Below are 16,342 nucleotides of genomic sequence, written 5' to 3'. Positions count from 1 at the left end.
TAAACGGGCCCAACGACTATTTTTAAAAATAAAAAAAATATTATTCCAAAAAAAATTTCGCCGTTACAAAAGTTTAAAAAATGGTCACTGGCCTGCAAAAATAACCGTTTGCTATTTCTAAAATAGCCATTTAACCCCTCTTAACCCTCCCCCCCCCAACTTTGTTTTAATCCCAAACTTTTTATAATTATACTTTTTTCCCTATTTCAATTATAAATACTCCCTCATTCTTTCATTTTTCTCACTAAATCATCAATCTCTCAACCTCTCTCAATCTCTCTCTCTAATTTTCTTCTATAATTGCTTACTTTATTGCTGCAATTTGTGAAAAATTATGAAGTTGGTGAATTGAATTATTCAAGTCTTCAACGATATATAATTTTCAACAAGTTGTTCGTCAATTCGGTAAACTCGTTCCAACTCTTAAGTTTTAATATTATAGTTTTGTTTTGCTTTGTTTTATTTACTTTTGTATTGTTTGATTAATTAAGATGGATTTTTCATTAAAAAAATATTTAGTAAAAATAAAGAAAAATCCAAGAGTGGTGAATCTAGTGGCCAATCTATTCCTCCTCCAATTCCCCGGGCTCCCTACCCAAACCCCATACCCCCCCCTCCATTTGCTCCTATTCTTAATAGTGATAATACTTTATTACAATTTACTGAGAGTCAATATTTGCATAATGTTGGAGGTGGTGAACACTTAGACCATGAATATATGAATGTTCTTTATGGTAATCCAACTATTGATGAAGATAATGAGCAGGAAATAGATTTGGATGAAACGCAACAGGATGACGATACGCCCATTAGTCATGTTGCTGAAGTTAATCCAACTAATCCAAATGATGCCCCGTCTGACCCCCTGTTACTACTCTTACTTTTTCTAGACAACTGTCTAAATGGGCCAAAACATCTCTTGTTTGGCCATTTTTTTTATTCAAATAAGAGAAAAAAATAAAGCTAAGTATAAAACTTGTGGCAAAGAGTTAGCTTTTAACTATGTTGATCGGGGGAGGGGGGAGAAGTTTGAGGAGACACATAATGCTACACCCACAAGATAAAGTTAAATATCTTCATATGAAAGCTTCGGTTGAGGGGACAAGTGTACCTAGTCAGCCTGACCCTAGTACCGGGTCAAATCAATTTCAACCGAAAATTAACACTGTTACCAGTGGTATTTTATATTATGATCCAAGAAAAGATAGGGAAGAATTGGCAAAAATTGTTACTGTTATGTGTTTACCCTACAATTTTCCTTCTAACCCTCACATTGTGCATTATATTAGAAAAGTTTTAATCCTACTTAGAAAGGATAGCCTCGCACAATCGTAAAGAGCGATATTTATAAATATAAATATGAATATGAACAATATTTGCACTATTTATTTGCTCATATTAATTGTCGTGTTGCTATTACTACTGATATTGGTAGAAGTGGTAATAACTGTGATTATCTTACTGTTACCAGTCATTGGATTGATGAGGATTGGATAATGCAAAAGCGCATTATCGCTTATAGAATAATTAATTCACATCACACATGGCAGTTTATTTCTAGCACAGTTACGGATATTTGTAGATATTTTTGCATTAGTGATAAAATAATATCAATTTTAATGAATAATGCTACTAGTAACACTAATGTTGTAGCCTTGCTTACCACTACACTAAATCTTGCATTTAGTAACATTTTTCATGTTAGATGTATTTGTCATATTTACCATTTAATTGTGGGTGATGGTATGAGAATTTTAAATGTTGAAATTGAAAAGGTTAAAATGGATCTTCACTGGCTTTTTTATTCAAATCATAGAAGTAGACTTAGAGAATATTTTAAAAGATGCGATGAATTTGGCCTAAGAGAAAAAAAAGGTTCATAAACCTTGTCCAACTAGATGGAATTACATGTATGAAAGTTTAGTTATTGCATATGAATATAGAAACCTCATAAACTCAACATTTAATACTCATGTAAGTGATGATGATGAGCACCTTACAAATGTGGATTGGGCTAATGTTAAAATGCTTGTAGATTTTTTAGAAAATTTTCATATTGCTACAAATGAATTTCTGGGCAATATTATCCTACTATTTCTAATTGTTTAGTTTATATTGCAGAACTTGCAAATTTGTTTGCTTATTTTTTAGATGGTAGGGAAATTTATGAACAAGCTATTGATTCTATGAGAGAGAAATTTAAAAATATTTTTTTCCTTATTCCCCCTATTTATGGTGTTGCTGCCTTGTTAAATTCTACTATAAAATTAGGAGGTTCTCAACTTTGGTATTAAACTGTTTATAATGGTTTAGCACTTGAAGATGAGGAGTTGTCTACACTTTCGAAAGCACAAGCCTCAATTAAAATAAATGCTCAAACTATTTACAGTGCTTATCAAATTGCAATAGATAATGTTAGACCAAACGTTCCAACTCTTTCTTCTTCTAGTTCTCAATCATCTAAAAGAACTGCGGGAGTAAGAGCACTTACTGCTTGGGCCGGGTTAAATGATTCTCAAGGTTCTAGTACTAGTGATTGTTCACAACTAAATGAGCTTGAAGTTTATTTGTCAAAGGGAATTAAGGAAGTAAATCCCGACGGCTTCTTTAATATTTTGGAATGGTGGAAATACAAAGAAAAACACTTTCCGATTCTTTCAAGGATGGCCCGAGACATTTTAACCATTCAAGTTTCAACAGTGGCATCGGAGAGCGCTTTCACTCAAGCAAGACTTCAACTCAGTGATTATAGAGCGTCTATGAGGGAGAGATTGGAAAAATCAGTATTTTTCAGAGATTGGATCCGTTCGGAACGAAGAAATTTTGGACTTGCTGAATCACAACCAGATGTAGACGAAGCTTACGAAGAAATGCTAGTTGAACTCGCGGAGGATGCATTCGCCCGGAAGCGGTGATGAACAAACTTCTTTTCCGCCACACCCACGGAAATTCCTCTGAACCTTGAAGGATTTATGAAATTTGTAAGAGATATCGTGTAAAATTAATATGTAACTTGTATTTTGGCACATCTTGATTAGTTTCTTTTTCTTCTCAATGGTGGTATTAGCACCTTGTTATACTCATTCCATAGGGGGAGGAAAACTAAGAAAGATATTGCCATGTTTTGTTAATACTATAATAAAATTATAATGCATTGCTTTGAATATCTTTTTACAATATTTTTGTGTTTAAATTTGAATTCATAATTCTATAATATAGTATTTATAAGGAATTGCCTTAGATAACAATTTTTTTTAAAAATAAAAAATAAACTGAAATTAATCGTTGGGCCCACTTAGGCCCGGGACCGGCCCACTTAGCCCGGGACCATTAGTTCGTGGTCCTAGTCCGGTTCCTACCAAAAGCCCACGAAGTCCGGGACCATTTAAAACTAGCCCATGAAGCCCGAGCCCACTTAGGATCAGCCCACAAGGCCCGTTTAGGCCCGGGCCCGGCCCACATTACACCCTTAACTGGGGAAAGGTCTGCCCCTAGGGGTGTGACATAAAAAAACCTACACTAATACAAGAATTAACAGTTGCTTCTATGACTCAAGCTCATAACCTATAGATCTCAACTATTGCTCCAAGACTCCCTTCAAGGCCTCAACAATGTAATAGTCAGTCTTGTTAATTATCGTTAGGCCTACCAAGCTGTCAAATAGAATGTATCATATTTAAGGGTGTCCATGGGGTGACAAGGCTGGAAATATTACCAGTATCTGGTTTTTATATCCAACAAAAAATTTAAGTTTTCAAATTAACATAAATTAATATGACAATATGTATCGCTTAATCACTTAAGTGACAAATACTGTAACAAAAGACAAATGGCTTGCATATACGTACTAGTTTGATATAAATATCGGATACGGTCGTTTTTTTTTTTGTATGTGTGACAAAACTTGTGAATGTTGTCGGACAAAGCCACCTTTTGCAAAGGGTGTGTCAATTAACCATCCTTGAAAAATTATACTGCGTATATAAGTAAAATATTAAATTTTTACACGAAGAATGAACACTTTCCAATTTAGTGAACTACAGTCATTGTTTAGAGAAAAAGAAAATCAACATGTACAAACAGAATTAAGCCAACATGAAACTATTACTGGACATATCAGCATGTACAAGTAAAACCATAACAACAATAACTCGGTTAGGAGTCTGTACAAAAAACATGCTTACTACTATTCAGCAACACATCTGAGTGCTCTTTTGCATTGATCCACCTCAGAGGTTTTGAAACTTAAGGACTGACTGAATTCATAGTTTTCTCATGAGCCCTCGGAACCAGTATGAACTACTTCTTTCGTGCTTTCTGTATCTACGGATCCACTGCTCTTCACTGTGCTGTCATTGGAATTCTCAACGCCAGTGCTGGCTATGAAACGGCTGCTCACTGAATGGCCGTCAACTAGAGGTGAGCCAACTGATAGTGAATATTCATCTTCAGTGGAATCAGATTCCACAGAGAGCTCTCTCTCTGACGCTGTTGATTCTGACTCACCTTTAGATTTTCGTGATGACTTCCGAGAAACTGCAATTTTTAGAATATTCTTCGCCCTCTCTTTGACTTTGCCCTTTTTGGCGCTACCTTGACCATTTCCCTCATTACTCTCTATACCATCTTCTCGAGGAGTTCTTGAAACTGAGTCATCCATTATAAACTTCACCCCGATTTCCTTTGCATTCACCGCCTTTAGATTAGCATGCGGAGATGGAACAGGCTCTCCAAGATTTCCAGACTTCTCATCATTTCTTTGACTTCTGTGGAAAAAGGAGCCGAGCTTATGAAAACCCCTGTTGATTAGATTCGTCGAGTGCTTCTTAGTTCCATTACTTTCATCAGGCATGCATTCATCACCCCGAGTAGATCCCCCAGTTTTTGACTTAAAACTTCCTGTTGAATCAGCGTCAGAACCATGGATTTCCCCGTCAATAATCCGACTCTTTCCCTTTCTCGGTTCCCATATTTGTGGTACTTCACTGCCAGGGTGGTGTACCCACATACCAGTCTCCTGCTGCCCTTCCATGTTAATCGGCTCATATTTATCTGCAACTTTTGACGATTGCTTGTCCAAATCAGTTGATAAGGAGCCTGTTTCAGCAGTATCCATATCAACAGAATTTCTCTCCTGTTTGTTGTTCATTTTTGCTCTCTCGTATGACTTCTCTGTACCCTGAAAATCATTGAATATTCATATACATTTTCAATCATCTGTACTTTCATTAGTAAAATACGCATCCCACTTATTATTAGGCCATTTAACTTAATGGAGTTAGCCGGAAACAGAATAAATTGCAGTTCAGCATTTCCAAGTGCGAAAAGCATTGATTTCATGAGAAGTCTTGGCTTCGTGATAGTCTAGTTACTTGTTCACCGCAAGTCGCAAGAAAAAAGTATATACCTTTTTGCTGCCTTCAAGTACAGTTATGGCAAGACGTAATCTCCCCATTTTGACGCTCTGAAGAGACAACCATATATCATGCCTCTGGCCATCCCTATAATCGCAGACGTTGATGGAATAATCTCTGTCAAATAAAAATGTGTTTAGATAAATAAAGCACATACATAAGCATTTACATTTACTAAAGCACATTTTGCATAACATTCAAGAAAGAGAATACACAAAAAAAAGATTTTTTGGAATAAAAAAGAATAGAATGTGATAGAAGCCACGTAACAATAGAAATTTTCTATTTATTAGCTAAGTTCCAGCAGTAAATATCGAAAGAGAAGAGAACAGACCCCAATGTATCATCTTGAGAAAAATGGTCTTTGTCACGAACTTCTACGTTAAGCATATTGTTGGGAGATTCCCATGAACAGACTGGAATCTTGAACTCCTCTTGCCACTGTGGAGCTAATGTTTTCTTCTGACTCTTACTCCTGAATCTATATGGCCCAAGACGCCCCTTAACGTATGGATCAGCCAATCCTGAAAATGACATCCACTTATCAAACATGTTCCTTTCTAATTTGACAGATTATAGTAAGACACTTTTCAACTAACCATTAAAATCTGCTGGCTTCATGTCTTCTGCTTCAAGGACTTCCAAAATAACATGAGCGATCGGCTCCTTGGCATCGACAGAAAACCAGCTTTCATCTGAAAAGAAAACAGACATTATGGAATTACGTAGCACAAATGAAACTTATTTGATGAAATCGCTTCCCAACCAACTCTATTCCCATACATTTCCATCTAAACAAGTTCATCACAAGTCAAAAGAAGGGATTTTGGTTTGGGGGGGGGGGGGGGTGTTTAGCCCCATTAACCAAAGGGGATAAGTACCCCACCACCCCATCCCCAAAAAAAGGATTTAATTTGTCGATATGGACCTGATTATACTTGAGCAAAGAGGAAGAGTGACAGAGACGGGCTAAAGTGACTTTTACCTGGTTGGGGCGAGACGAATTTCTCCATATCAACTACCAGCATGTTGGGCTGCAAAATTTTATGAAGACTTAGTCTAAAAGCTCTTTATGAAGGACTTCTTATGGCATATGGAAACCACAGTGCCAGTTTGTGAACTATGCACACCATTCCAGCAAGTGAAGAAAAAACTGGAGCGATTTATTACTTCTCACCCAAAAATGTCTAATGTGAAACACTTGTCACTATATAAAGAATATCAACTTTAAAATGTTTCTATTACAAGCATGTCAGAGGAATAAAGTTAGAAGACAAAAAACCCCAAATGAGAAGGCTTCGCACCTCGACAAGTGTCTGCTCAAATGCAACAGCAAGAAGATTATCCTGAAAAGGATGACAAACAAATTTAGCAGAAGTGCACAAATGCTAACTGAATTACACAGACACAGAGAGAGACTCAATGAACTAACCAGCCATCCAGCAACTCCAGGAAGTTCTGTTACATCAATCCCATGTGTAAAAATTGGCTTTACAGTCATCTGAAAATAAGGAGGCTCTGCAAAGCACACCCGCAAACGACCAAGAAACGGCCACTTTCTCAGGAACTTGACCCCAACCAAGACCTACATGGAAACGTTTAGCTCCCAAAAAATATTGTTGCTACAAAAGCTGGGATTAAAATATGGCCATCCAGCACATCAACGACAAATCATAAGATTGAGAAATAAAAATAAAATTACTAAAGCTCTAAACATTTCAACCTTGCAGTGGCTAAATTATTAATGACCAGACAATTTTCTGAAATTTCCATGAGAGAATTATTCTACGACATTATTATTAGAATTCTATATCCCTGAACTCTTTTTACTAGGCACAACATCAAAGACCACTAAAAAATAAAGCAGAACGTGCTCATGCTAAGCATCAGGGAAAAAGCTGTTTACATCAATGATGTACAGAATTCTGTAAGAAATCATATACGTCAGTACCTACCTCTTGAAACTAATTGTTATTACATGATGCATCAAGATATTGTGTGATCCTACATTTACATAGATCATGTTATCTGTGATACTGATATGCAGACTCTAGAATTTCTCATCATCAAAGTATTTCTTTAGGCTCCTACTAACAATCTTTCTATACTTTAACAAAGACAAGAACCATCTGAATTCTCAGTCCTTAGTCCCTATAAAAAAGCTCATAGAGGGAAAACACAAGTTGCATAAATCCTAGAACCACAAAAGTAGCCTTTGAACTAACTTCTCAGCTAATTGTTGCCGCAAAGGAAGTAGGACGTGCAAAGCACTTGTAAGTAAAATGTAGTCAGCCAAAATTGCCGTAACATCAATAACACCTAGTGTAGGTCTCAAAACCGATGGATCTGAGAATGGAATTCTGAAATATAAACTGATACTACAAATCCCACCGCCCCTCTCTTCTCTTCAATACCAGTTACACACAATCAACTGGCAATAGTAATTTACCTTTCCCTCAACATGCATTCCCAACAGATGCAACTTTGTCACCATTCCAAAACCCAACCTTTTCCTCAGCTTCGCAGCAAGAATTGCACTCATGTCATCAGCAGAACGAAAATTCATTCCCAGCTCCAAAACCTGCACTCGAGTACAGAAATTTAAACTTAGCAAATAAAGAACAGATATCGCCAGAGCCAAACTGATAGCATAGAACAACTTTCTTGAGTCAAGATTACATACGAGATGATCATCCCCTGTAGATTCACGAAGAACCCTCATTTCCGTGAACATAGGTGCGCTTCTTCCCAAGTAGAGATGCTGTGCTACAATGTCTTTCTGTAGGTAAACAGAAAAGCCACCTAATAACTTATCTTGCAGAACAAATTAATTCTCATACTACAAATACAAATTGCTTATGTTACCAGGATTAACTACTGCCTTGAACAAAATATCCAACAATTAAACCTATAAGGGGTCGTTTGGTATGCAGACTAAATTATCTCGGGATTATAGTCCTGGGATTATAATCCCTAGACTAATTTATCCCACTTGGAAGGTGGGATAAAATAATACCAAGTTCGATGGAATAAGATGGGATATCCAGGATTAAGTCTGGGACTAAGTTTATACTATGTTTGGTTGACAGTATCCCGGGATAAATTTATACCAGTCAACCAAACATAGTATAAATTTAGTACCACATTTTATCCCACCTTATCCAGCGTATCAAGCGACCCCTAAGGCAACTACAATCCAAAGTACTGAACAAAGCAAAAAACACTAGCATTTTACAAATGCTAACATGGTAAAGAAGAATCCCATATAAGAAAGTAATCTAGCCATCAAAGAGAAGTAGAGGCCGATGCAATGTAGTTCCAATAGGTTCACCTGAACCTAAAAGCACTGCACATAAATATATTTGAAAAATCAATAATAGTTGAACAAGTACTAAGTCCCAAGTTTTGCATCCATAATTGCAAAAGTGCAACGATTCAGTGATGAGAACATAAGTACTAAATCCATTTAAGTAAAACTCTACAATTAGTCTGGACCCTTACCACAGTCCAAGGCTTGTATTTCTGCATAAACCACGGAATGATAGGGAGGAGAATTTTCTGCGAAACAATCTCCTCCATGCATACTGACCAAATCTTTTCAAGTGCATGGTTTAACCACCTCACTGTTTCAGAATCAGAAAGTACCTGAACAAAGCCACCCAAAAAAAAAAAAAAAATTATCAAACACAGTTGAAGTAAAGGACAGCCCGATGCACAAAGTATCTAGTGTTCACGTAGGGTCCGCGGAAGGGCCGCACCCCTTGGGTGATATAGATAGCCTACTCCAATGCAAGCATTAGTGTCTGCTTCCACGGCTCGAGCGACTCGAGCCCGTGACCTATAGGTCAAACGAAACCAACTTTACCGTTGCTGTAAGAGTCCCTTCTAAACACAAACATAAGTATTGTCTCAAAATAACCACATCTACAGTAAGCTGAAAAAAATGCTAATCATGAGACCTAGTTAAAGATTCTGTCGAAGTTTTGCATAAAGGATCATAGCGCAAAAGAAAATAAACACCATATGGGACCCTTCAACCAAATCTAAATCTTGACACTTTTTACAGAAATATAAAAATTAACAAAGTTTCAACCCAGAAAAAAATTTCATTAGTAAAGCAAAAAAGACCATTTTGCTGAAACTTTTTGAACCTCTTGGAATATTTTCCTACTTTTGCCCACCAATATTAATAAAGTCCTATGTAACAAAAAGGAAAATTATGTCATTAGTTGTGCTGCCAAATATACTTACTCGTCGTTGATTCGACTGTCTTTTTTCCTCAAACTGCAGTTTCCTCTGTAATCTAGTTATATACTGCTCATGAACCTTCAAATTCCAACAACAAATAAAGAGCCTAATTAATCCATAATGAAAATTAAACCAAAATAATCACATAACAACATGAAAAAAACAGAAAATTGTACATACCAGATAAAGGTAGATGAGGGAAAGGAAGTAAGCCAAAGGGTGGCCATAATCGAAAGAATTAAGCAACCATAGTAGAATTAACACAATAGCCACATGATGTATCATTGTAGCCTCCGTTATACTTGTCATGATTCTGAATCCTTCCCCCAAAAAAAAAGACTTTTTTGTTACAGTTACTCACCAAAAATGATGATAATACCCATTAACGTGAAACACATGATCCAATTTCTTTAACACCGCAAAAATCTTGAAAATATCTACAGAAAACCAGCCACCAAATTATAACATCAAAATCCCCCTTACACTTTTAACTGCATTAATTAATTAATTAATTACAGAAGTAGTTTAAACATTTATTTCTCATGTTTAACACGTAAGTATGTGAGGGTACACGTAAGCATATTACTTTATATGTAATGTAACTGATTTTGAAAGCAGTTGAACATGTCAAACCGGGTTTAATATTCGGGTTAAGTACATTAATAAGGATTTCAGAACATGGCGACAGACTTGGATTGCGGGTTTGCTGTGGGAATGAGAGAGTACTGGAGATCCGTGTTTTTGAAGTTTTCGGTTCTGAGTTTTTTTACTTTAATTATTATTCTTAATTCTTAATTATTATTCTTATCTTATTATTATTAATTATTAATTATTAATAATAATTATTATTAATTATTAATTTGGACCTTGTAGATTTCAGCAATTTGTGGGATCCCACGACTGTTACGTGTCCGAGAAAGAGTTAAGAGTAGTGGATACTACAAGGTGAGCTTTTTTAAAATAGTCCAATTAGCCTTCTCCAGGAAAGTATTATTTTAACAACAGGTGTTATTTCTAGGATAAGTTTTATTTTGTGTATATAACTGATACTAGTTGTATGAGACTTTTTTTTGTCTCACAAATTTGTGGACTCTAATATTACACTTTTGGGTTCACAAAAATCTGGGTCCATAAAACTATGAGACAAAAAAGTTGTCTCACACAACTAGTATCAGTTGCATGAGACACAAAATAAAATTTTCCTATTTCTATCAACGGGTGTTTTTCAATTGATTGTAGGTCAGCCACCTGTATTTCTTTAGCTGAATTGAGTATTTTAACTGTCGGGTAAATCTATGGCACAAGTATAACAATAGTGACATAAATCTTAATATGATTTATCTTACAAATAATTCTTTTTTATTTAATATGTTATATATGATCATAATAAAAAATTATTTAATAATTATACAAATAATAAGAAAATAATATATATTCCCTATGTTGCAATTCAAATGAGATAGTTTGATTCGGCATGGAGTTTAAGAAAAAAGAGAGACTTTTGATTTGTGATCTTAATAGCTTAAGGGGTAAAAGTTTTGTGAGGCCATGATATTTGTGTGGTTATAAAGGCTTCTCATTAGTAAAATGGGTAAAATAAAATAAAGTTGAATTATTTTCAATTATACAAATGTATCATTCTTTTTGGAACGGACTAATAAGGAAAGTACGTGTATCATCACGGAGGAAGTATTAATTAAAGTTGAATTTTTTTTCACTTTTAGCCGCGCCAGAAACTATTTATATTCAAAGAAAACAACGTAAAAATTGTATGGGGCACCCTATTTGGTCGCCCCCATTTAACATATACCCATTTTTTAAAAAAGTTTAACTTATACCCACTTTCTAAATAACTTCAGGCCTCTTTTTTATCCTCCCTCGTTTTCTTCTTCTCCTTCTTCTTCTTCTTCGACAAAGTTGTTATAATAGAAGTCTCAATATTTTACACGCCTCCCACAATAGGACTCAATCCTAAAACTAAGCCAGATATCTCATAATTTATGTATATTAGACTTTTGATAACATTTCTTATATTCCTTCAAGATTATGTCAACCCACAATCCATTAGGGAGTCTAATGACAGTAATCCTAAGATTTTTTGTCTTCTTCTCCTTCATTGCTGCAATTTAATTTTGTAAGAACTCCTAAGAATGCTGAAGTTCAGTAAATATAAACAAAAACTTTAACTCCTAGAATGCTGAAGTTTAACAAATGTAAAACAAACTTCAGCTCCTAGAATGTTGAAGTTCTGCAAATACAAAACAAACTTCAGCTCCTAGAATGTTGTAGTTCAGCAAATACAAAACAAACTTCATCTCCTAGAATGCTAAAGTTCAGCAATTACAAAATAAACTCCAGCTCCTAGGATGCTTTAGCAATTACAAAACAAACTTCAACTTCAAAAATTACAAAACAAAAACTTCAGCCAAAACATGCTGTAGTTTTATCGAACTGAAGTTTGTCATTGCACCATGAACTAAAGTTTGCGTGATTGTCTTTGCTACTTCAGGCCCGTATGTCTGAAATTACGCGAAAAGTAGGTACGCTTGCAATTTTTTTTTGCAAAGAGGGTATAAGTTAAAAGGTGACTCAAAAACTGGGTGTAGATGCAAATGCCCCGAAAATAACATATATTAATTAAAGTTGGATTTTTTTCACTTTTAGCAGCGCCAGAAACTATTTATATTCGGTAGCCGAAAAAGTGTATAAAATTTATATAATTTTGGTCCATAACATACAAAATGTGTGTGTGTGTATATATAGCTATTACTTTGGGAGCGGCTATACAATTTATTTTCGCATTAAAGTTTGGCAAGAGTCTGCCGGGTTGGGCTATGACCCAAATTTTAGTCCATCCCAACCCATCTCAGCCCAATTAAGTTTTTGGCGAGTCAATAACTTATATATTTATTAATTCAGCCTATTTTGACCAGCTCAAAATCGGCGAAACTTGCCGATTTGACACCCTTAGTACAGAAATACATATATCCCTTTCCGGACTAAAGTATTACTATGTATAATAGGATGGTTAACAAATTCTTCCATAATAGTCACACTATTGGTCAAACTTCAAATCTTGGTAAAGATTCAACATTGATTACATGCATTTTTTGTTTTGACGTAAAGTTCAGAATTTAGTTTTATCTTCTTCAAATAATACAACAAAAAAGAAGCGGCATTTCTAGCCTTGGCTAGAGGCGGATCCAGGATTTAGATCATATATGTTCAACTTTTAAGAATTTTGACATTAAACTCATTATAATTTTAAAGTTATGAGTTCATATCTATTATTTATATTAATTTGAATAAATTTTACATATAAATTTATGCTCCGCGCGGAAAGTTATGGATTCAATTGAATCCATATTTATAATGCTATATTCGCCTCTGCCCTTGGCGTAATACTTTGTAAATTGCAAAGTTTAGAGTTTGTTTTTCCTTAGTGTGTAATAATGGATATTTCCCATGGCGTGTCAAATGAATTAGAAAGCAATTTTAGTATTCACAAGAATCTTTTGTATAATTTCCTATTGAATTGTTTAACAAGTAGAACAGATCTATTTGATGCTTAGCATATTCGCGAAAAACTTAGGCACCAGAAAATGATATTTCTTTTGTCTTCTAGCAATTCTTGATAATTAAATTGACTTATTTGCCTTAGTAATGAACGTGTTCCGATAAATGCACTTTTAGAAATGAAAGATTGCCATTAGTATTTTGGAGTTTTCTTACTAGAATTTGAGAATAGTATGTGAATTATTAGAGATAATTTTATTCATGGTCATTGAACTTTTGTGTTTGTTGCCCAAAAGTTATTTTTCTTTTTTTTTTTGTTACGTAAAAATCATTCAACTTTGTGTTCATTATACAAAAGTCACTTTTCTTTCTTTTGTTACACAGAAATCATTTTACTTTGCTCTAATTATCACAAAAGTCACATTTTTACTTGAAAAGTCTACTATGCCCTTGATATTATATAAACGTTCATATTCATATAATACCTTCTATATTATATAATATATTTTTACCTATGTATTTTATTTATAGATAAAATAACTTAATATTATTTTTATAATAAATTCGTATATTTAATTAGTTCTAACTTTAATTTTCAAGATATATTAGTAGCGTTATAAAACAACTTTTTTTAGTAATTCTTTTTTTTGAATTTAATTGACCGACCAAAGTTGGTCAGTAATTTTCGACCAACTTTGGTCGATATGCCCTTCCTACCTTCAAAATACCAACCACATGTTAATAGCCGCGTTTTGGACGGTTATTTGCCATTACCGACCAACTTTGGTCGATTTTTTGGGACGATTTTTCCCGAATTTCTAGTAGTATAATTTTCATAACCAATTGCCCAGGTAAATCCCCAAGAAAATATCCCCAGCTAAATTCGCATGTAGAGTTAACTAGGGATTTTCCTTCAGATTAACATATGATTTTTTCTCATTTTCTTTGTTTGTTTACCTGCGAATTTTCTCACAGAAATGTACTTGTTGCTTTATTCCTCCACTAATATATATTAAAGTTACTGAAAAATTTAATAACGCTACTAATATATTTTAAAAATTAACGTTAAGAAAAAATTAAATATACGAATATATTATAAAAATAATAAATAAAATAATATTAAGTTATTTTATTTATAAATAAAATACATAGTTAAAAATATATTATATAGTATATAATATAGAAAGTATTACATAAATATGAAGGGTTAAATAATATCAGGGGCATAACAGACTTTTCAAGTAAAAATATGACTTTTGTGATAATTAGAGTAAAGTAAAATGATTTTTGTATAACAAAATAAAGAAAAGTGACTTTTGTTTAATGAATACAAAGTTGAATGATTTTTAAGTAACAAAAAAAAAGTGACTTTTGGGTAACAAATACAAAAGTTCAATTACCACAGATAAAATTAACTCGAAATATTAATATGACAATATTTACTTTTTTTAGGTAGCATTTGTTTTACAGCTTGCAAATTTGAGTTTACAAGTTTTGAGATTTTTTTTTTCCAGACAAGTGTTTTTGAGCTATCTTTTGTTAAAAGAAATTATTAACTTTTTGAGGATTTCGAAAATCAGTGAAGGAAATTTTCTTTTTAATTAAAGTATTCAAAAAAAGAAAAACAGCAAACTGAATTTGGAAATTTTCTACTGAATGCAGCATATAGATTCAATCGCACGACTCAACAACTAGAGGAATCGGCAATTGTACTGTTTTCACGTGAAAGGGTCCGTATTATCAATAATGTTCCTTGGGCATATCAGAAAAGGTCACATCGTGTCACGGCAACTATCACGTTTTATTTCCTTGTTTTGAGAAAATATATACTAGAGTATAGAGAAATTGGACATAAAGCTACGTCAATCAAATGATACGCACCTGTCAGAAACTAACAGTAACGGTAACTTTTGACTTGATATACACAGAACACATCCTTTATTCCGAGTTTCAAATTGAAATGACGTATATTTGTATTTAAAATATATTTATACAGTTAAAAAAAATTATATTTCTATCTAAAACATAATACCGTTAAAGTAAAACGCAATATTATACTGCATTTTATTAAAAAAAAAAATAAGGGAAACACAGTATAATACTGCGTTTAAGGAAAATGCAGTATTATACTGCGTTTCCCTATAATAAAATATAACCCCTCCTTCTTCCCCACGATCTGTCTTCTTCCATTTTTTTTAAAAAACGCACCCCACCACTGCTGGTCCCCCCCCCCATTATAAAAAAAATTCTTGGGCCCCACCCGTACAGGTGTTTAACGTACTAACCGGGCCGGCCCGGGCCTCCATTTTTTGAACCCGTACGGGTTACGATCCGGGCCGGTTCCGGGTTGGTTCTTAACGGGTTTAACGGGTTCGGGTTCATCCAGGTAAAAACTGAACCGTACGGGTTACGGGTTGAGAGGGTCGGGCCGGACCGATTTTAGTGTAATTTTAATTTATTTATTTTTTTGGAATTTTGTATAAATATTGTAATAAGTGCATTACAAAGTTCTAACATAAAGAATACAAGGGAGATGGGGAAAAAATGCACTTATTGCAAGTGCTACTTTTATTTCTTAATTCAAATTTCAAAGTTTCAAACTTACAAATTGAAAGGTTTACATTTTTTTCAACAAGTAAAATAGTAAATTCAAAGGTTTTGCATTGCCTTAGTAAGTTCATCATAATCAATATGAACCGATTGACCTTCTTCTGGAGTGTTAAATTCGGATGGGTTACCATGTGTTAATATATCTCCAAGTTCCTCGTCTTCTGGGCTATCAACATCTTCACGTCCTTGATTTCTTCGTTCTGATCTAATCCAATCTCTGAAACATACTAAAACTTCCAAAGCATTGCTTCCCAATGAGTGGCGGGTGTCTCCAAGTTGTTGTCTTGCTTGGCTAAATGCACTCTCCGATGCAACAGTAGAAATTGGTACATTCAGCACATTCCGAGCCATAGCGAAAAGAACAGGAAATTGCTTTCCATTCTCATGCCACCATCCCAACGGTGAAAATTCCTTTGTGCGAGGCTCTTTTTGCTTCTGCAAGTAGAATTGAAGTTCATCAATGTTCCTGGTGTTAGAAAATGTAGAAAAAATATTAAAACTATCAAGGCCTTCTTCATCATCCACAGTAGCAGAAGTGGTACAATGCATAGTTG

General features: G+C 34.4%; 1 protein-coding gene across 1 annotated transcript; it reads right to left on the bottom strand.

Moving 5' to 3' along the window:
• Positions 1-4,085: 4,085 nt before the first annotated feature.
• LOC107778753 (C2 domain-containing protein At1g53590-like) lies at positions 4,086-10,223 on the bottom strand. Its single transcript, XM_016599053.2, has 12 exons — positions 9,843-10,223; positions 9,666-9,740; positions 8,916-9,059; positions 8,098-8,193; positions 7,864-7,995; positions 6,847-6,999; positions 6,719-6,760; positions 6,400-6,448; positions 6,014-6,109; positions 5,749-5,938; positions 5,408-5,531; positions 4,086-5,179 (listed from the first exon to the last, which is right to left on the bottom strand). The coding sequence occupies exons 1-12, from the start codon at positions 9,969-9,971 to the stop codon at positions 4,274-4,276; spliced, it is 2,136 nt and encodes a 711-aa protein (XP_016454539.1). The 5' UTR covers positions 9,972-10,223; the 3' UTR covers positions 4,086-4,273.
• Positions 10,224-16,342: the final 6,119 nt, after the last annotated feature.

Source organism: Nicotiana tabacum, chromosome 8 (genome assembly GCF_000715075.1).
Source record: "Nicotiana tabacum cultivar K326 chromosome 8, ASM71507v2, whole genome shotgun sequence".
NCBI classification, from domain to species: Eukaryota; Viridiplantae; Streptophyta; class Magnoliopsida; order Solanales; family Solanaceae; genus Nicotiana; species Nicotiana tabacum.
The sequence above is the reverse complement of the archived record's forward strand: the minus strand, read 5'-3'. Positions and strand labels throughout refer to the sequence as shown.